Genomic DNA, 21008 nt, shown 5'->3' with positions numbered 1-21008 from the left:
ATATATCTTCTCAACTAATGATTTTCTGATATATTTTGAAAACGGTAATGTATGTTAACATTCTATACAAAGAAACAGAGCCCACTGTCTATTGGGGGTTCTATCCTGGAAATGCAGTTTGGGATAAGGACTGCTTGCTATTCTGATACAAGCATGTGAATCTATGAAAGATTGAATACTGGAGAAAAAACTAGTTACTTAGCTGTACACTATGGTTCTCCAGTATTATCTTTCATAGATTCACATGCGGCCCGCCCACCTCCCCATTTCTCAGGCAGAACCTCATTATCTCTAGATGTATCCTAGTCTCACACTTGGGGCTGGAAATCTGAGGCAGGAAGGCTCTGCTGGGGAGTGTGATGTTAGGGCTGGCAGTCGATTGGCTGAGTCTTGGACCAAATAATGATGAGATTTGGTTACCAAATAAGATGATTCGCTATAGGATTTTTCTATGCAGTTTTTTCTAATACTGCTGTGGTCATTCTGTTACCGTGAGACTCCCACCATGACGACGGGGAAGATACAAGCATGTGAATCTATGAAAGATAATACTGGAGAACCATAGTGTACAGGTAAGTAACTAACTCGTTTTTTTATTTATTTAAGAAACATTTGAGTGAAGAGTAGTGTCCAAAGAAAGGTTTGAATGAGAAAACCATGGAGATGGCAGTAGAAGTAATCAAAATATATATTGCTGTGCAACACATTTAGCAAGTCAAGCCCAACATAAGAAATGTTGCACACTTAGTCATTTTGCTAAAGGATGTTATAACAAAACGAATGATATAGCAAAGCTTACTGGATATGTGCATGAAATTAAGATGGTGGGCTCAATTCCTGTGCAACACCTCTTACAAAGTGGACGAGTCCTATTCAGGAGGTGACTAAACTGCTGGATAAAATGATAGCTGATGCCATAATAGAACAAATTGAATATCCCCGTCGCAATTTTATGACTACAAATTCAGAAAATAACATTTGGTGTCCGCATATGCAGTTTGATAAAGATATTCTGATTATTTCCGATTCCCATCATTGGAGAAATGCTACTTATATTAAATGAAGAAAGTGTTTCAGTAAATTAGATCTCCGATCAGCTTACTGCCAAATATATTTAAAACCTGGCTAAAAAGCATTAATAGCCTTAATTACAATTGCAGTTCTATTTCAGTTCTGTCTTCTGCCATTTATTTGCTTTCTGCTTTCAGTCTTTCAAAGAATCATGAATTGTTTGTTTATGTTATGTTGATTAATAGAGGGCGCTAATAACGCATGAGGTTATTCAGCCACTTGGGCAGAAGTGTAAGGCGAAGGGCCCCGCACGGTTATTCAAATAGGCAGGTCTTAAGCTTCTTGCAGAGCTCAAGAAGTGAATAGAAGGATCTGATGAATTGAGGGAGTTTGATCCAAGTTTTGGGTGCGATGTAGGACAATGCGCACCCTCCTGTTACGTTCTTGCAATTGCGGGGTGTATGTGCGAGTGAGAGCGAGGCTGAGCGTTTTTGTCTGGCTAGCTGGTGGAAGTGTATATGGCTGTTTAGTTATGCTAGTCTGGTGTTGTACAAGGCTTTGTATGTATGCATGTTATTTTATGTTAGGCGGTTTTATAAAGTGCCTAGCTGCCCAAGGGCAACCCGGCGCTGACAGAGAGAGATGCTGGCAGCAGAACAAATAGTGTAATTATCATGGGAACAACCAAACCTTGAGTTTTTTTCCTGAAGCTGGGTTCTTCTTCCAGCAACCTAAGTTCCCTGGCCATGGAATTCCACAACTTCAGGACCAGGAATGAAAAGGATCTACCGCCCCATCTTGATCTTTTGATCCTCAGCGTCTTTGAGGCAGTCATGGGATGACCTGAGGTACTTCTTTGGTACATATGGTGACATAAGTTCCCTGAGTATGGCTGGGCTCCTGCCATTCATTGCTTTATGAGCCAGGCAGAGGGATTTAAATTTGATCCTGGCTATGCTGGGCAGCCAGTGAAGCTGTTTCGATGAAGTTTTTACTGATTCCTGTCTAAGAATTTTCAAGAGTAGCCTGACCGCCGCATTCTGCACCACCTACAGCCTGTTAATAATATATTTTGATGAGCCCAGACATAGGGAATTGCCATAATCAAGACACGAGACCAGGAGTGCCTGGACCACAGTTCTTTGTGCCTGTTCTGGGATAAGTTTTATGGTCTTACGGATCATTCTGAGTACACCAAAGCAGGTTGCTGCTACTCTTTTAGCTTGGATTTCCATCTAAAGAGTATTATCCGGCCACATGCCCAGATTCTTTATTGATGGTTTGGGGATGGGAGGTATTCCCCAATCTTCTGGCCAGTTAATCATGGCCCTGGGCCAGTGAATATTTCCCAGGATCATCAGCTCCAGGTTATCGCCATTTAATTTTAGGCTACAGTTGGCCATCCAATTAGCCACCTATTCCATGCAGGGTACCAATTGGAGGTGATTTGAGTTCGGCCCCTCCGCCACTTATAGCACCAACTGTGTGTCTTCCTCATATGACACGATCAACAGCCCAAATTCCTGAACAATTTTTGGTAATTGGCGCATATATATGTTAAACAATGTGGGGCTGAGAGACGAGCCCTGTGGTACTCAAAATGAGACTGGCAAAGTATCGGAAAGACAGGTGGATTCCATGATCTGAAATGCTCTGTCCCTCAAAAAGGAGGTGAGCCATTGAAGGGCTTTGTCATGCATGCCAACCTCCCTCAGCCAATGTGGCAGGGTAGAGTGGTCCGCGGAGTCAAAAGACTCACTCAGATCTAGGAGCAGGGTTGCGGCTGAGCCCCCTTGATCTAATATCAATTTGAGCTCCTCATTGACAGCCAGAAGTACTGATTCTGTACTGTGTTGTGGTCTGATATGTTTAGCATGTTTTTCCAGTAATTTTCCAAGGATGGGTAGCAGCGAGATAGGGTGAAAGTTCTCCAATACTGCTGGATCTAGGTGGGGTTTCTTCAACAAGGGCCTCACAATTACATGCTTTCACTTCTTTGGAACTATACTGGTTTCAAGGGATAGTGTGAGGAGCTCTGCTATGGTGGAGAGAACAGACTCCTCAACCTTAAGTAAAATGTGGGGGTGCAGGATCTTGGGGAGATCCTGATTTTGATTTAGCCCAAGAGGAGCCTAATATGTTCCTTATTCAGGGCTGTAATGTGATGCATGAAGAGTTTGAATTGGCTGCTTTGTTGAATGGGGAACCAGTGGAGCTCTCTGAGGTGAGGTGAAATGTGGGGGGCATCATGGGAGTTTGAGGATGAGTCTTGCTGCGGCATTTTGGATGGTCTGGTGTCTGTGAGAGCTGCTTGGAAATTCCGGTGTAGAGTGCATTGCCGTAGTTGAGTTTGCTGGTGATGAGTTCTTGTGTGAAAGTTCGTCTGGTGTTCTGTGGCAGCCATTTAGAGGCCTTTCAAAGCATTCAAAGGATGTGGAATCAGGCAGTGCTTACTGTATTGATTTGTGCCGTCATGTGGCACTTGTTGTCCAGGGTGATCTCCAGGTTTTTGGTGTGAATGGATGGTGTTGGTCCTAGCTCAGTCGGCCACCAGGTGGTGTCCGATGGGGATGTCTTGTTTCCGAAGACTAGTACTTCTGTCTTGTCGGAGTTAAGTTTCAGGCAGTTGGGTCTTATCCATTCTGCTACTATGGTCATGCAGTTGGTGAAGTTTGTTCTGGTGCTGTTAGCGTGGTCTGTCGGGAAAAGGATGAGCTTGGTGTCGTAGGCATAGGCGATGATGTTCATGCCTTGGGATCTGATTGTGTTGGCAAGTGGTGTTATGTAAATGTTGGAAAGGATAAGGCTAAGGGGTGATCCGTGGGGGACTCTGCCGATCAGGTTCATGAACTTCGATTTGAATGGTGGCAGTCTGACATTTTGGGGTTCTTCCTGTGAGAACAGAGCAGATCTGTTTGAGTGCTGGTCTTTGGATGCCGATCTCCTTAGTCTTCTGATGAGTATGTTGTGTGATTCTGTGTTGAATGCCACAGAGAAGTCGAGTAGGATGAGGGCCGATGTTTCTCCTCGGTTTAGGCTTCTCCGTATGTCAGCTGCTATGATGAGGCGACGTTGATGCTGTGGCTTTTTCTAAAGTCTGATTGAGTGTTGTCCAGCTGGTGGTGTAGCTCGTAGGGGTTGTGAGTTGCTTACTGATGGCCTTCTCTATCACTTTAGCTGGGTAGGGAAGCAAGGAGTTCGGACAGAAGTTGCTTAGTTGGTTCAGGTAGACTGGCTGATAATTTCTTGAGGAAGGCATTGACTGCAGCATTCTTCCAGTCATCCGGGAATGTGGCTGATCTGCTGCAGTTGTTGATTATGTGGATGAGGGTGGCGTTGATTTGTGCTGCTCTCAAGTTATAGATGCGGGGGCATGAATCTGTTGGGGCAAATGAGTGGATGGTCTTTTCGATCATGGCTGCGTCATCTCTAGTGAGAGTTTCCCGTTTGGTTATGTGGTTGTCTTGGTAGGTGATGGACAGGTTGGTTATGAGATTGCTAGGGCCTTGGTGTACAAAGCTGCTGTAGATGCTAGTGATTTTGTTGTGGAAGAAGTTTTATAGGTCATTGCAAAGTTCTTGGGCAGGAGTAACGCTGTGGACAGGCCAGGTGTGTGGTGAGGTCCCTCATGATTGAGGAGACCTCTTTGCAGTAGTTGGTGCTTCCCTGAATGCGTTCAGCTAGTGCTTTTCTTGGTCCCTCTCATTTGCTGGTAGTAGTGCCTGTGTGCTACCTTGTAGGTGGTTCTGTCTGTGGCATTGCTGTTGGCTCTCTATTTTCTCTCAAGCCGTTTCCAATGGTGTTTGCAGTCTCGAAGGTCCTCCGTGTACCAGCTGGTTTGCTTGTTGGTTCTTCTTTGATTGTTGAGTTTGATGGTTGTGAGGGAGTCTGCACAGTTCTTAACCTGGTTGTTGAAGTGGTAATGTCTTTGGGCGAGGAAGCTTGTGGTTCGGGTGGTTGGTAGGAAAGAGTTTAGTTTAGAGTGAAGTTTTCGGAGATCTACAGTTTGAAGTGCAGGTGTTTCATGAATTGGGTGGGGCTTTCTGTGGGCGTTGCACAGTTGATGTGTTCTTTGTGGATGACTGTGAGTTCTCCTCCTGGCCTGTGAGGATGGTCTTGACATGTGGTCTTATAGCCCGTTGGGATTGCCGCGGTGATGTCTTGTGCCAATGTGGGGTTGAGCCAAGTTTCTGCAAGGTAGAGGATGTCCGGTGTGTTGCTGCTCAGCAGGTATCACATTTCGGTTGCACGTTTACTCAGAGATCATGTGTTGACTAGCATGCATGTAAGTGAGTGTTGGGGTGTGGGTTTGCAGAGGCATATGGTGTTTGGTGGGAGTGTTGTTGGTTTTGATGGTGTGTGTGTGTGTGTGTGTGGGTGGTTTCCTGCCGGTGAACCGGTAGTGGGTGTAGGCCCCTACTGTGGTGTGGGATGCGACCCAGCAGCAGTGGGGTGAGTGGAGTCCTGGGTATAGCGACCAGAGGAGCAGTGCGTAGTGTCACTGGGTGGGTGATCAGATCAGGGTGATTGGCAGTGGGCGCAGACCAGGCGTGGACCGGTCAGGTGGCCATGTCTTTGGCACACCAGTGGTGTGGTCGCGTAGCATCCACTATAAAGTAGGTCCTGGGAAGGAGGAGTGCGGAGGTGGTGTGTAGGACTGCAAGGTGCGGGAAGGAGATGCGAAAAGGGCAGCAGGTAAGGAGCGGGGATAGGCAGGAAAAGGGACAGAAGGGGGCCTGCAGGGAGAGCGACAAAGGAAGCTGAAAGCCTGAAACAGGGGAAGGAGGCCCGAGAAATTAGTGGAAAGTCAAGAAGGGCAAAAGGGGTTAATGAGAAAGCAAGCCAAAACAGGTGAAAAGGTTGACAGAAAAATAAGTGAGAGGGCACAGACGCACAAAGAGAGAGAGAGAGAGAGAGAGAGAGAGAGAAAGAGGGTCAAAAGATTGACAGAAAAACGAGTGAAAGAGCACGGTGGCACAGAGGATGAAAAAAAGCAAAAACGGTTGAAAAGATTTACAGAAAACTAAAAGCAATTAAGGTGCAAGGGATAAAAGCAAGCAAAAAGTGGGTGGAAGATTGACAGAAAAGTGCAGAGGTGTTAAAGAGCTTGGAAGAGGCCAAGGATGGGGTAAAAGAAAGCAAGGAGAAACAAAGCTGTTTAAGAGTGGATTGCAGAAGGAGCGGGGTGGGGGTGTCTCAAAGCGAGGTAGCCGGCTCCGAGAGTGCCTAGACTGGTCAAAGGACCAGTCACAGGTAAGCGGAGGTTGGTTCTAGGCAACTGCTTTAAAGGTGAAATAAAAACAATTCCAGGAATTCTAGAATTTGTAACAGACAGAGAGGAACACAGAATGATGCGAGAATCCGTGCTATGCGGAGTTAACACTTAAGCAAGAACACCGTATATTTTTGGAGACTGAAGCAGAATATTGGGAAGAAAAGGGTGTACGCCAAAAGAAATATCTCCTAGGAGCTATCAATGAAAGCCCTGCACAATGAAATGAAGCCTGGTTGTTCTCATTTATGAGCTTCGTGGAACGATACGCTCCTCACATTTATAACCCTATTAAACCTTTGAGGCAGTTGCTAAAAAATTTGCATTTTTCAGTGGAGAAGAAAACGAGCATTTTGCTTAATAAAAAAATTAATTTTGAAAGTATCTTCTTCAATCATTTTTAATGGATAATTAAGCCATTATAATTGAAGGTGATGGTGGTTAATCCACAGGAGGAGTGCGCTGTCAGAAAGACAAAGGTGCAGAATAAGTTGTTGCATTTCTATCCTGTTTCTCTACTTTGAAATAAAATTAGAGGCCTTCTATGAAAAAAAAATAGCTGTGGGGTCTAGTGCTTTTATTGATAATGGTTCTAGAACCAGGACAAGCAGACAGTCATCCGCTCTAATTGACTTGAGTAGCAGTGAGTTTACGAGAATAATCGTGTATGGTTGTGTAGTATTTTGGATTGTTGTGGTGGTGACGGAAGTTGCCGACAGGCATTCTTACCCGATTCCATCATAGCTGTTCAAAAATGCCTGATTCTGTCATGGCTGTTCAATCAGTCACTGACTCTCCGTATTGATCACTTCAACTGATAAAGCACCCCTCGGCCTGCATTTGCATGACGTATTGAGAGCAATGCTCCTTGGATTGTTGAGCTGCTGGTAGACCTAACTCTGCTGTGGTCACTTGCATTTGCTCTCTCCTATCTGCAGGATTGAGTGCCCTATATACCAGCTGATTTAAGCGCCCTGATGCCTGCATTTAAATGATGGTTTGCCATCGATGCTTGCTGTTGCCTTGCTGATGTTGGCTGTGAATGTGCACCCCTGCTACGCTGACACAGGCTGCCTAGGAGATAACTTTGAATCCCTCTTTGATGTTATGTTTAGTAGAGGTAAGAGGTAGAAGTTGGCAGGAGTAGCCAAGGAGCCACCTCATAAGGTTATCATTTCTTCTCCAGCAAATAGTGGCAGCTTCTCTCTATTGTGGTGGTTGAATGGTTTTAGCTGCCCAACAAACCCATCTTGTTGAGTTTCAACGGGGAAAACCCATGAAAACCTACCTGACCTGGGTCAGTAATGCAGTATACTCTAGAAAAGGTTGTGGTAGTACTTTTTGTAAAATCACATACAATGAAAAAGCATTCACCGCTTAGAGCTTCAATATGATTCAAAGAACAGGAATTTAATTCCTTGAATTATGCAGGCATTTAATGCAATATAAAGTCAAAGCATTAATGATTAGCAACACAGTTGCTCCAATCAATAGCAGTGCATTCAATATTTACAGTGCTCTCGTTGTGAAGAGTCAGTGGGTGAGGGACAGGGTAAAGGTATGGTGACATATACACATTTGCTGTTACATAGAAATGGACCTTTCCAACCTAGCATAGGTCAGTTGTTCCCATATATGAACATGGCTCAAAGGTACATATTGCTTTAGTTATTCAATTCTTAGCATAGCATATAGTTTCAGGCTTGCCAGTATCTGGTGTGTCGGCTAAGGTGCCTCGGATATTGTAGCTATTGATCTGAAAGAAAATATTTGTCCGATCGATGGCAAACCTTGAAAATTGCTTTAACCCTTTCGATGCTTGTGACGGAGCGGTTCAGTCATGCGCATCGGTCGCGCTGTGCGGATGACGGAACTGCTCCGTCACGGCCCCGCCCGCGCAAGAACCCTTCAGCACAGCACGGTAATCCGCGCCGCGCTGAAGGGGTTAAGAGGTAACACTGTTTTGGTGCAAGTTTTTCATTATATTTATGGCTAGTGCGCAGAAGAACTACTGAGTGTTACAGGCATTTTGGAAAATTGAAGAAATAGTCTGTACAAGCTGGTTTACATTTGAGGAGTCCCATTTCAATGTTTCCTAAAATGTCAGTACATGAAGGGCACTTAAATTATGCAAGAAAATACAGAGGTAGTACTACTGGTGGCAAGGAATGCATAATGACAATATATATTTGGGTGGAGAGGTGTAGTAGGTAAAGTTTAAAAAAAATAAATAAATAATAACTTTGCAAAGCCAATAGGTGTCCCCTTTGGAACCTATTGACTCTCCCAATTTCTTTTGACGATGCTGTACAGCATTATCGACAACGAAAAAAAAGACTCAGTCATACAGCCTTCGTCTGGCCATGTCATTTTGTAAAAAAGAAACAGTAGTTTCCTCAGATCGCTTGATATTAACTTTTTAGCAATAGATAACTCAATTTTAACGAGTGAGTTTAACTGAATAATCAGGTAAGTAGGTGCACCATAAGATGGCGATGTGGTTGGTGACACCACCTTGAGACCCTCACGGGTGAGTAGCACGCTTTATAAACACATGATTGATCGAAATGTGAAGAATGTGCACCATTCAATAGTGAAACAAATAAGCAAGGTTTCTTTTTTTTTTTTTTTAAAAGAATGAATCTGCTGCGACTTTGTTTTTTTTTTTTTTCTACGGAGTTTTATATAGCGCGAACATGACCCGAAGGTATCGGGTATCGGAGCGCTTTACATGAGCACCAGTTGCGTTACATGAGGACACATTCATTTTTCTAAGGCATGGGGAGATTAAGTGATTTGCCCAGAATCGCAGGATGTTGCATGCCCTTGCCAAGACTCGAACCCAGTTCCCCAGATTTGAGGTCGACCGCCCTTGCCGTTAGGCCAACTCCTCTTCCCAGGGCTTTATAGTTTATAGTTTGTACACTTATTTACGCAGCCAACATGAAAACGTTAGCATTTATAATTTCTTTGTACTCTAGTCTTCACTCTTATGGTTCTTAAATTGATATGTTTCTTCTCCCTTTTTACTATCTCTCGTTCATGCTATGCATGGATTCTTCCTGTTACTTGGCTTTCCTGTTAAGTGTTGTATTATCTTTAACGTCACCACTGCAGTATAGTTCAAATGACTGGCCAAAATGTTTATTTACTCAATATTTCCTTTCATAAATCTTAAATGAAGTATTGCATCCAAACATAACAAAAATAGACCTATGTCTAAAAAACAAAAACGGATCTACCGGCTTTGCCAATGCTTGTGAGGAGTATCAAATAAAATATTAACATTGAAAATTTTCAATGATTTTTGCAGTGGATATTTGGGATTTAAATTATGAGATAGTGAATTAAACATTACTAAAGGGATATGGAAAAGGTAGTCTTCGGAGTGCAGCGATGCACCAAATTATTGGTAACGTGGCGCACACTGTGCAGAAAATGATTATAGTTTACAAGTTTTAAGCCATGCCTTCAATTACAGAGGCAACAACTCTTGGAAAAGATTCTTAGTTCTGCTTCTTTCTCCACACCTCCCCCGCCAGTTTATTTAATCCCATTTAAAGCACTGATGGCAGGAGCACAGGAAAAGAATAATAACCAGGCCTGACAAATGCAGTCGGTATGGGCTATTTTAGCACAATTCTTTGTAATGTCTGTTAGCTTGAATCTTCACCCACTTGCCATTTTGAACAGAAATCATCATTCGAAAATTCGAACTGCCAGACCCAGAATGCAGTCCTCCCAAGCATCTTGTCTCCGAGAAGAGAAACAAACCAGCTTGCTCCAGTAGGAGCCAAAGATTAGACTAGACTGTTTTTGTGGTACAACGGCACAGCAACCCAGTAGCCTGCTATTTTCGGACCAAAGCTCTGCTGAGTTCCTGTAGGGATTGGGGGAAAACATCTCCAACAAACACATCAGAGACTCTCGTAAACATGCGTGGATATGAAGTGGCAGAATTAAGGGTAATTGTAGTAAGGGCAGTACATTTACACCAGGATTGGTAATTGTGAAAAGGAGGGTAAATTAACTAAAAAGCTGGGTAGTAATAAGTCCACTCGGAAGTTGGGCACACTGGTTTTGGCATTGTATCAGTTTCGGAAGAGAGAGGAGTGAGGTGAAGGGAATATTGCAACTGTTGATCTGGAAGGAGATAATTGAGTGATTTATCGCAGCCAGTGGGACAGTGTGAACAGTGGTTTAGAAAGCGGCACTGGATTGCAGTAGGACTAGTGTATCGTATTGATACATCATGTAATTCCAGACCCAGGGCCCAGCTCTTGTGTTAAGAGCTGAGACAGTTTCTTGTATTATATTGTAGTTACATCTATATAGTGCTTCATACCCCTCACTGTGCGTCAAAGTGGAAAAACGTGGCCTATTAATCGGTGCACGCTTTCTAGTTCTGGTTTACTCACCAAGTTTTGATTTGGATGGGCATGCTTTTTGCTGCTGATCAGCTATATTAATAGCTTATGCATTCATTCTCTGGTAAAGTTTTGGTTTGTCGTGCTTTTTCAAATTTTCATTCGTTTTAAGAACAATGTCAAGTGTTTACGAATGGTCACAAACTGACCTTTTGTGAATCTTCAAAACCCAAACAGACCCCTTTAGATGAAACAAAGATACATCCTGCAGTTGTATTTTGATCCATTTGACAATCAGCTTCAGAAATTGCTTCAATATTGGATAGTGTGAGCATCTATCCACCACAGTATTGTCCTATTCTTCCCCCTGCAGACATCGATAACTTGTATCTTCTGACTTTCTAGTGTCTACTTATTTGTCTACATGTAATCTCAATGTTTTGATCGATAGGGAACAATGTTTGCTCCCAACCTGCTCCATGCTATCTTCGCGGTTAATTTGTAATATGTCCATCATTTCCCCAACATTTCACTTTGTCCACAGGCTTTTATTTTTACCAATAGACATCTCACAATTTTAGATAGGAATTTCTTTTTCACCAAAATTAGGTGGTACTGTACCCAATTATATCATCTGTGAACTCATTTATAAAGATAAAATAGTATATTTCTTTTAATAGCTTCTCAAAGCATTTTTATTTATTATGATTGTGAAGAGCACAAAATGTTTTAAAAAAACTCAAATAATACGGTGCACGGGCTTCTCATAGCTGATTTCCATTGTTTGTAAAGTTAGGATAAGGGGTGGGATTTTTGAGTGAATAGGATTATTGCAGTGCATCACTAATGTATCGAAATAGAGATGTTTTATGCTTTTTTTTCTTCTTTTTTCTTTTAGAAAAGATATAGTCTGGCTGTGGGCCCCCCTAAAAAGGATCCTAAGGTGAAGGGTGTTCAGTCTGCTGCAGTGCGAGCATTTCTTAAGAGAAAAGAGGATGAAATACGAAAGAAAGGTATTCCTAAAAAGCAACTGACTTTAAATGACGTGGCAATGCTCTTTAAAATTAGTTTATCTTTGATTAGGCATTTTTTTTTCTTAAACCCCTTTTTTTTTTTTTTAAAATGAGACTGTTCATAAACCCAAAAAGAGCAAAATAAATTCTCATTATATATTCCACCACCCCCAGTAAAATTGAATACAATTGCTCAAAGTAGGCAGAAAAGGAGGTTGATGGGAATGCTGAAGAGTGAGAGAAAGAGAGCAAACAAAGTATTAGAAGAGTGAATGATAGACGCAAATTGTTGATTTGGAGACATAACTGCCTTATATAATTTTTTGTTAATGTCATCCTTTTTCAGTTGTAATTAATTTCTATGTGAAGGTGTGCTAAGCAAGCCATGACCAAACAGCTTTTAGAAGATATGTTCATGGTCCTTATGAACATTATCTCACAAGTGGCATTTTCTGTTGGAGTTGAACATTCCCAGCCATGCACCATCATCTGCAGCTTAAGATGCATAAGCAAAGGCATAGTCAGGCAGGTTTCCAGTGGCTATTGATGGGTCATGTAAGTGAAGTGACCCCATTGGACTCGCAGCTTCATGTACCAGATGTCTTGCTAGCGGCCCTCGCAGCAAAGGAAGGAGTCTTCCACTTCCATTTCAGTCACATCTTCTGAAACCTCCACACTCCCCAGGCAAAGGCAGTGGTAGGAAGCAATACTGTCCATTATTGTCAAGTAAACTGATCAAAGATCTGAATGACAGTGGCAACAAAGCCAGTGACTCAAGGGAGCTAGACAATTGCCCACAGTATATAAGTGATATGTGCCAGAACTGATAAAAATAGAAGTTCCTGCATCTAATGTTTCCCTGTTCTCTGACCCTCTTTGAAAGGACTGGACTGGGGTTGGGGTGCTGTGCGTGGCCTACCTGCCCCACAGATCATCACCACAGCTAGACCTGGATCCTCAATCAATCAATCATGGTTTTGTGGAGTGTACTATTCACCCCTGAGGGTCCTGAGGCTCTGAGGGAGGGCACGTGAGCAGCTCCGTTGGGATCCTTTGAAGAGCTAGGTCTTGAGGTCCTTTTTGAATTGGTGCAGTGTCAGGCTTCGTCGGGGGTGAAGGGGAGTTTGTTCCAGGTCCTGGCTGCGAGGTAGGAGAAGGATCTTCCATCTGCTCTGGTCCTGTAGAAAAAGGGGCGGTGGCTAGGGTGAGGTTGCTCTGCGGAGGTTTCTCTTGGGGGCGTGAAAGGAGATTCGGTCGTTGAGGTATTGGGGTCCGGTGTTGTGGAGGGCTTTGTTGGCATCTGTGAGCAGTTTGAAGGTTATTCTTCTTTTGACGGGGAGCCAGTGGATGTGTTGGGTGATGTGGTCATGTCGTGGGGTGTCGAGGATAGGTCTGGCTGCGGTATTCTGGTAGGTCTGTAGTTTGCAGAGGAGTTTTTTGTTGATTCCAGATTCCAGCGTACAGAGCGTTTCGGTAGGCCAGTCTGCTGGTGATGAGTGCGTGGGTGACGTTTTCCTGGAGTCGGGGGGGATCCACTTGAACATCTTGCGAAGTATGCGGAGGGTGTTGAAGGATGCAGAGGACATGGCGTTGATCTGGCGATTCATGGTGAGTGAAGAATCGAGTAGGATGCCGAGGTTGTGTGCGTGACCTCTTGGGGTGGGTGGGTTTCCGAGAGCAGGGGGCCACCAGGTGTTGTCCCATGCGGAGGGGGTGGAGCCGAGGATGTGAACTTATGTTTTCTCTCTGAGTTGAGCTTCAGGCAGCTGGCTCCGGTAAGGGTGAGCTACTATCAGTATTCCCTTGAGGACTAGTTTTCTCGCCTGCAAGAAATTTATTATTATTTGGGGCAGGCTGCCCTTCTCAAAGAATAATCAAAACTCTTGTCAAGGTGAACGCTCAAAGTCGCTAAATTAACCCGATCTCAACTCCTTAGTAGCTTAGGCCAATGTGTAAATTATTTATGTACTACCAAAACAAAATGCAAAACAAAATCCCAAACTGAATTAAAAACGTAGAGTAAAATTTGTGAAACAAATGACCCCAACATGAGAAAATCATATAAGGCGAACTGGGTCTATGATTTTTTAAAAAGTTTTTTAAGAAGAATAGCACCTAAAAGCACAAACTGTTATAGTCAATGATTGCGGTGGACGGGGACCTAGGTGCATTGTGAGGCGGACTGTGATGAAGTATGGCAAAGATACATTAACAAGGGTCATTCTGCACAGGATTACACTTGTTAAGCCCCCCCAGGAGCTCAGAGGAGGCACTTTGAGACTCGCAGCATATCAATCAGAGGCCAACAGTTTGGTCCAGTCCATGTCCAGATGCTACTGGTCAGCTAGGTACTTCTAGAAAAAAGGCATCTCGCAGCTTGTCATCTCTCTAGCCACACAGATCAGCCAACTTACCCTTGGAGTCCACTTCTTTGCCCTGAGTATAAGAGGGAGCAGTTCCAGTCCTTCAGGGTTCTTCTCAGGTCACAGACAGCAAGGCCAGTCCTCTTCTGATCTTTTGCAGATCCAGAACAAGTCCTAAAGTGGATGCTTGAATGTGCCGCATTTATGTCTGGCGCAAGCTTGTGGGTGATGGTGACTCCTGGCCCCTCCCTAACAAATTTGGTAAAAGTTTCCGGGACCAACCCTACCCTTTTTACCCTTTTTCAAGATAGTGAAAGACGTCGGCTGCACTAAACTTGGGCTCGGAGTGCTGTGTGTGGGTGTTGCTGAGTTGGGGGTGTACTATGGTAATCCTAGTGTCCTCCCCCATGGAGCACTCCAATCCAGTTTTAGGCAGCCACTACCTACAACCAAACCAGAGACCGAAGTCTGGCAGGGCAAAAGCAGGGTCTTGACAGTTGATACACAAGAATTGTCTTGGACTCCAGATCTATCCATTCCAAGCCCGCCCCAAGTGTTATATGTAAGCCCAGACACCTATCGAGCAAGCTTTTACCTTGTGCTGTCAAAAGGAGGCCCACAACCCCACCCTGCAAATCCGGTAGAGCTCAGAGGAGTCCTCTCTGCCAATGCTGGTTAGCCTAATTGTTTGCTCTTGGAGGCATTTCACACTTATTTAAGGCTAATCACTGGCAGGGTGAAGCTGGAAAACAAATTCAAATTAGTCTACTTGAATTCCAGGTAGGAAAAAGGTAACCTTCAAAGAGTTTCTTTTCGTTAATATTTATTAAAAATATAATTTCACCATTGAATTGGATTTTTAATATCTATTAAAAACTATTGTTTATTTTTCTAACTGGCCCCATTTCTGAGAAACATTCTGAGATTTTTAATCTGTATTCTGGTTTTCTACGTAGGGCAGCTAGGCCAGCCACAGTGAAAATAACATTTAGGGCCGTTGCACAGTAGGGACACAATAATATACATTTTCTACATGTCACACTTGTAAATAGGGGTGGCTTACTAACATTTAAAAGTGGGGGGTTTTACATTTCAAAAGGGTGTATTTGGACAGGTAGCATTTTTTATTTTTACTAACCACACAAGATCATATAGATGTATCTATTGGTAACGACAACAAAAACAGCGGTCATGGAGCCAGTCTGCCCCTCCAAAGAGATCTAGAATAAAAACAATTGTTACTGAAACTAAGGTGCATTGGTAGTCATCTTGTATAGAGCCCAGGAACCACAAGCCCTAGATCTTCAGGTGTTTTGTGGTGTAGCCCTGCTATTTACATCTTTTTCTGCTTTGCAGCAGAAATCCATTCCCCTGACCCACGTGGATATGAAGGGAGGCTCCAGTGACCTCTAACTTCTGGCAATGTCTTGTTTGGCTACTAGGTAGCCTGTACCAGCAAACGCTGTGTGGTACCAGTTGTTGGCCCCTGCCCTCCATGACCCAAAGAAGTGCCATCTTGGTCCAGCTCTGTAGAGGCTCATAGCAACCATGTAATCCGGTCCTGAATCGAGGTTCACTAGGTTGTAATAGCAGGACAGGACCATATGCCATGAAAGGATGCCTCTCCCCGGGTTCCCTACATCACATGCAGCATGGCAATCTCACTCATCCCATTCCCCACAGCCTGTCAGGGTTATAGTACAGTCTTTGGTAGTAATGGAACTACAAATCTAAGGTTTGTGGGGATGACTTTTAGCCTTTCACTTGTCGTCGCAATCAAGCTCTCCCACATCAGCCACTCAGCTCACCCATAGTTTTGATAGGGGGTTTGGGGCATTGAGTAGAAGGGACTTCCCTGATGACCCAGCGGGCCCACCATCTTTTCATCTCCAAAGAGTTAAAGTCCTGGACCCTGAGAACATGGTGTACCTTTATACATATTTTAAGAACTGACATTTATGGAGTTTATATTCAACTTTGAAGTGGTCAGAAGAGACAATATGGTCATTGTCCCATAGGTCAAGCAGTGTGGACATCCCTATTGGGTCCCACTCTCGGAAGTCCTCCAGCGTAGCCACCTCCCCCAGCCATGTCTCCCCCCACAGGGGGGCCAGAGCTGTGGGCCTTCCCAGCCATCTAATGCGTGTTAGGGCTACTCACCAGCACTGCAAAGGGATCCTGTAAACCTGATCAAAGATGGACAAGTCCAGATGCCAGCAGGAGTCTTGGCAGTCTCCGAATAACCAAAGTCCCAGGGGCACAATTTGTGCTGCCAGATAATATAAATGAAAGCCTGGTGCACCCGTGGCACCATCAAATTGGCTTGCTGTACATTGACGTAGAGCAGACTATGGTCCACGAACCCCCAGGGGTCCGTGACACATTCCCAGAGGGTATGTAGGCAACAGTTTTCAAAGCACTTCAAAGTTACTTGTATAATCTGCACTTTTCGGGCAACAATAAAAGTATCAAGATTACTCTGGTGATTGATGTACCTGCTGGAGAGAGATGGGAGTTTTGGCAATGCAGTTTTGACTAGTCTAAGCACAGGGGGTTAATATGCCTGCTGCAAAGAAGGTGTACCGTGCATTTCAAAGAACAATATTTCATGTTCCTAGCTCAGTGGGTTACTGCTCTTGTCCGAGAATCTGATACTGTGAAGTTCATAAATTACAATCGTAATCTAGCATAGTGAGCTATGAACTGCCATCAAAGAGCTGCATGCAAACTGTGTGGTACAAGTTAGTAAGTTATGTTTTTTTCATCGCAGTCTTTCATTATCTTGATGTTAACACTAACCACTGTGTTATGTTCTGAATCCTGAGTTTGTGCTTCTCCAGACCAAGCACTCTTAAAAAATGCCTACCAGTATGGGTGACGTGACTGCCACACCTTGTAGTCAGTCCCCTTTGCCTTATGTAACATTTTCTATAGACTGATTTACACATGTATGATTCATTTTCTCTGTATGTGTGTGATGTAAAGTGCTCTGATTCCCTACACTGGTATGAGAGGTGCTATAAAACAAATGAAATACATTTTGACAGAGGGGCTATGGAGAGATAAGAGGCACTGTTGGAGGGTGATAGTGAGGGAATCATTAAAGAGCCCCAACAAAGATTGTCATATCCTGATGCACAGTGAGATCATCATTTACTATGCTTTCAAAGCTAATACAATTCAATATATAACGACAAATGTGCTGCATAGTGCAACATTTTTTCCCCTAATTTTCTTGATGGGAGGGCCCTCTATGTAGTGGTTAAGCTCGCTCGCTACACTTGGTATTCACCATACAGGGACTGGTCTGACAACATTAGCCAGGGTTGCTCTGGGTTTCCAGTCCGGCCCTGGCAAGAGCAGGAGCCTCGTACACCGAAATAAAACCAAACATGACAAATCAGTTGCCGAGAAACAGCTCCTACCTTCCCATTATTTTTTTTCGATTTTTGCAAATTCTTTCAATATAAAATAAGAGAATCTTTAGTAATTTGAGTATTTGTTTGGGCTGCACTTGTTTGTGTATTTTTTACGAATGATTGTTTTAATGTTTGAAATTTAAATCGAACAAATTACTAGTTAGGCCCCGGCTTCCAGTAGTGAATCAGTGGTGGTCCTCGGGAGTCAAAAGTTTGGGAACCACTGTCTTGGGGGTCCCCGACTCCCAGTAGTGACTCAGTGGGGGCCTCAGGAATCAAACGTTTGGGAACCACTGACGTAAAGTATTCTGGGTGCCTTGTCTGCCCGGTATTACCTTGTTGAAGCAGATTGCATTTCTGGGAAGAACGATGGGGGGAGTTCGTAAGGAAAATTCTGCGGCACGTATAAAACAATAAGGAGGGATTAACATCTTGTACAGGGCAACTAGCCCAGGGAGAGTGGAAGGGCAATCCAGGAGTCTAGCTCACCCGTGTGCGTTTTAGGCTAGAAGCAATGTTTAACTCCCAAACAGTCTACGGGTCATGGGTGATGCCCAGATATTTAAATGGCCCTTGTGTGAACCCCAGTCTGTTGTTCAGCATAGGAAAGGATATCAGGATTGTCAGATGTGTATAACAGAACTTCTTTCAGTTGCAACATCACCTTAAATGTCCAGCACCTGCATTAAGTGGGGCAGAGTTGTCTGGGGGACTGTATGTGCAATAGCATTTCGTTGGCATGATGTGCCACCCTGTCCTCATGGTGGATTGACCAGTAAAAGCCCCTCCGCTGAACCTCCATCATGATCCATCTCACCAGCAGTTCTATCATAAGGGTAAAAAAACAAGTGACAGCCCTGCCGCTTGCCCTGTTCAGTGTGGAAGAGGGAGGAAAGTGTCCCATTAACACCACTCTTGCACTCGTGGAATTGTACAGGGCCTCAACCTGGGGGGAAAATTTAAGGCCAAAGATTATCCATCTGAGTATTTGAAATAGGAAAGGCCAATGGACTGTGTCAAATTCTTTTTTCATAGTTGACCAAGAGCAAAGCCACCAGGCCCTGTAGATTGTCTAGTTGGGAGAGGGCATCCTGAAGTCTCCGTAGGCAGTGATGTGTGCCTCCGACAGGCAAGAAGCCCTTTTGGTCTTGTGGACTAGCGGTTTAATAATGTTGGCGAGTCTGGTGGCTAGCAGTTTGACTAGGAGTTTTGACTCTGTATTTAAGAGGGAAATGGTTCTGTAGGATGAGCATAGCACTGACAGTCTGCCTGATGTGAGTGTGCTGGTGATAGTGGCATTCCTAAGATCGGGCGGCAAAGACCCAGTGCGTCATGCCTCCTCAAATAGGAGCAGCAAATTAGGTACTAGTAGAGTGGACATTTCTTGTAAAATTCAATTGGAAAGCTGTTTGGGCCTGGGGTTTTCTTGGAGGAGGTGGCTATAATGGCCGCCTGTAGCTCCTCCAGTGCGAAGGGCTTGTCTAGCTCATTGCGCTACACCCCTGTGAGAGGCTGTATGGGAGGGCTGCTGCTATTTGGTGGTAGACTTTAAGGAGCGGGGGGACCTGCGACTATAGAGATACAGTAGTATTCTGCAAAGTTCTCCGCAGATTTGTAAAACAGCTCACGGGTGTCTGTATCACAGGGAACACACGGGGCATCATGCTTATGGGACAGCCAGTAGATCAGCTCCCCTGCCTTGTTGCCCTGTTCGTAGAGTCTGTATCAGGCGAGCGACGTGTCGATGCTGACCGAATCAAGGAGTTTGCATTTAGAGGTCTTGCGGAGATCTGCTAGGCACTGTGCACAGTCTATCGACATGGTTGCTCCAAAATGATTGTTACAACACGAGAATCTAGGTTTCCAGGGGTTGACCTTATCTTTCTCCCATTCATGTCATTGATCAGCCACAAACGCTCCTTCTCAGGCTCATTGGGGTTTCCACAGAGTGCTGGCTACGGTCATAGTATTCCACTATTGCAACCCGTAGAAGGTCAACCTAGGAGCCCTACCTGAACCACCACACGTTAAACCTCTAGATGTCACTCACTCTGGGTAGTGCTGTAACTCAACCGATGCATGATCTGAGAGGCCTCTAAGAAGGGTGTGGGAGTTCTGGACTACGGGCCCGAAATCATTTAGAAATAGTTGAGTCTGAAGTGGGTTTTATGTGATGCTGAGCAGTATGTTAATGGTGTTTTCTGGGGATGGCACTTGCGCCATATGTCTACTAGCCTCAAGGAGATCGCCCATCTACTGAGGGCCAAGGTTCTAGAGGAGGGGGCTGTGGATGTTTTATCTGTGGATTTATCCATGAAAGTGTTTGTCCCTTCCTAGAATCAGCGTGTCTGGCTGGGTACGAAGCAAAATGTCTGTTAATTCTGATGGATACATCTGCCAGTGGATTCCTCACCTTGTGAATATCCCCTGCGCCAGCAACGTTCGGAAACTTTTGTAGCAGTCCACGCCGATGAGGTGGATGACGACGTCACAGAGACACGGCTCCGCTCGCGACTCCGCTGACGTCACCGGCTCCATAAGAAGACCTCGTCGGCGTGATGACGTCAGTTCCCTTTTTTCCGCGCCGACGACGCCAACGGATTTCGGGAATCGTTACTAGTGGCATTACTTGTTACTTTGTGTATTTTCTGGAATTTCTCTGTTCTTCTTTGATAATGTCAACGAGGAAGTCTGGTTTCAAGCCTTGCCGAGAATGTGGCAAGCACATGTCTATCACCAACCCGCACGACGATTGTGTTTGGTGTTTGTCTTCAGACCACGATGTGGGAGGTTGCTCAAGCTGTCCTAAAATGAGCTCGAAGGCGCTTAAAGAAAGAGAGGCGAAGCTCTTCATCGCCCGAATGAAGAAGAAGGAAAAAAGAGGAAGAAGGAGGTCTGGATCCAGGTCGCGGTCGAGGTCGGCGCCCAAGTCGACTTCGGGGCATGCTTCAAAGAGTAAGAAGCATAAAAAGAAGAGGAGGCATTCTTCGCATCATCATTCCGATAAAGGTTCGGCTTCGAAGACGAAGTCGCCTACTCGACGTCGGAGAGAGTCAGTGTCTCCTTCTCAAGTCCCGGCTTCGCCTCCAACTCCTTCTTCTCCGGTGACTTCGCCGGTTCCGGCTGCTTCTCCAGTGCCGGTGTCATCCCCGACGCCGGTTCCCTCTCCGGCTCCAGCGAGTCCTCCGGCTCCGTCTCCGACTCCGGTCCCGGATGAGGATTGTCAGGCTCCGGGTGAGACTGTGACGCCGCTTGTTCCACCGTCAGCAGGCCCGAGTCCGGTGTTACCTGACCAGTATCCTGCTTTTCCTGGTCCAGGTCAGGACCCTACGCATTACCTAAATGCTATGTATGGGGTGTTTTCAAGGGCAATGTATAACCCTGGCGCACCTATGGGTCCGATGGCTTTCAATTTGGGAGTGCCGCAGGTCTACCCTCAAGCTCCGTTTATGCCATTCTTTCCAGCGACGCCGTCTTCGCAGCTACCGGCGCCGAGAACATCGACGCCGCTTCCCTCTTCACCGGCGCCGACTCGACTTCGTTCGACGCCGGCTGATCCGCGT

The 21008-nt window shown here is 44.8% G+C and overlaps 1 protein-coding gene across 1 annotated transcript in view; it reads left to right on the top strand.

Moving 5' to 3' along the window:
- Window positions 1-21008, top strand: part of SPTY2D1 (SPT2 chromatin protein domain containing 1) — a 239443-nt gene that overhangs the window by 49354 nt on the left and 169081 nt on the right. The window contains exon 2 of the mRNA XM_085648050.1: window positions 11549-11663. Within this exon, the coding sequence (XP_085504176.1) occupies window positions 11549-11663 (115 nt within the window). The remainder of the gene's footprint in view (window positions 1-11548; window positions 11664-21008) is intronic.

This window comes from Triturus cristatus, chromosome 3_2 (genome assembly GCF_964204655.1).
Source record: "Triturus cristatus chromosome 3_2, aTriCri1.1, whole genome shotgun sequence".
Taxonomy (NCBI): domain Eukaryota; kingdom Metazoa; phylum Chordata; class Amphibia; order Caudata; family Salamandridae; genus Triturus; species Triturus cristatus.
Note: the sequence above shows the minus strand (reverse complement) of the source record. Positions and strands in the feature narration are given on the sequence as shown.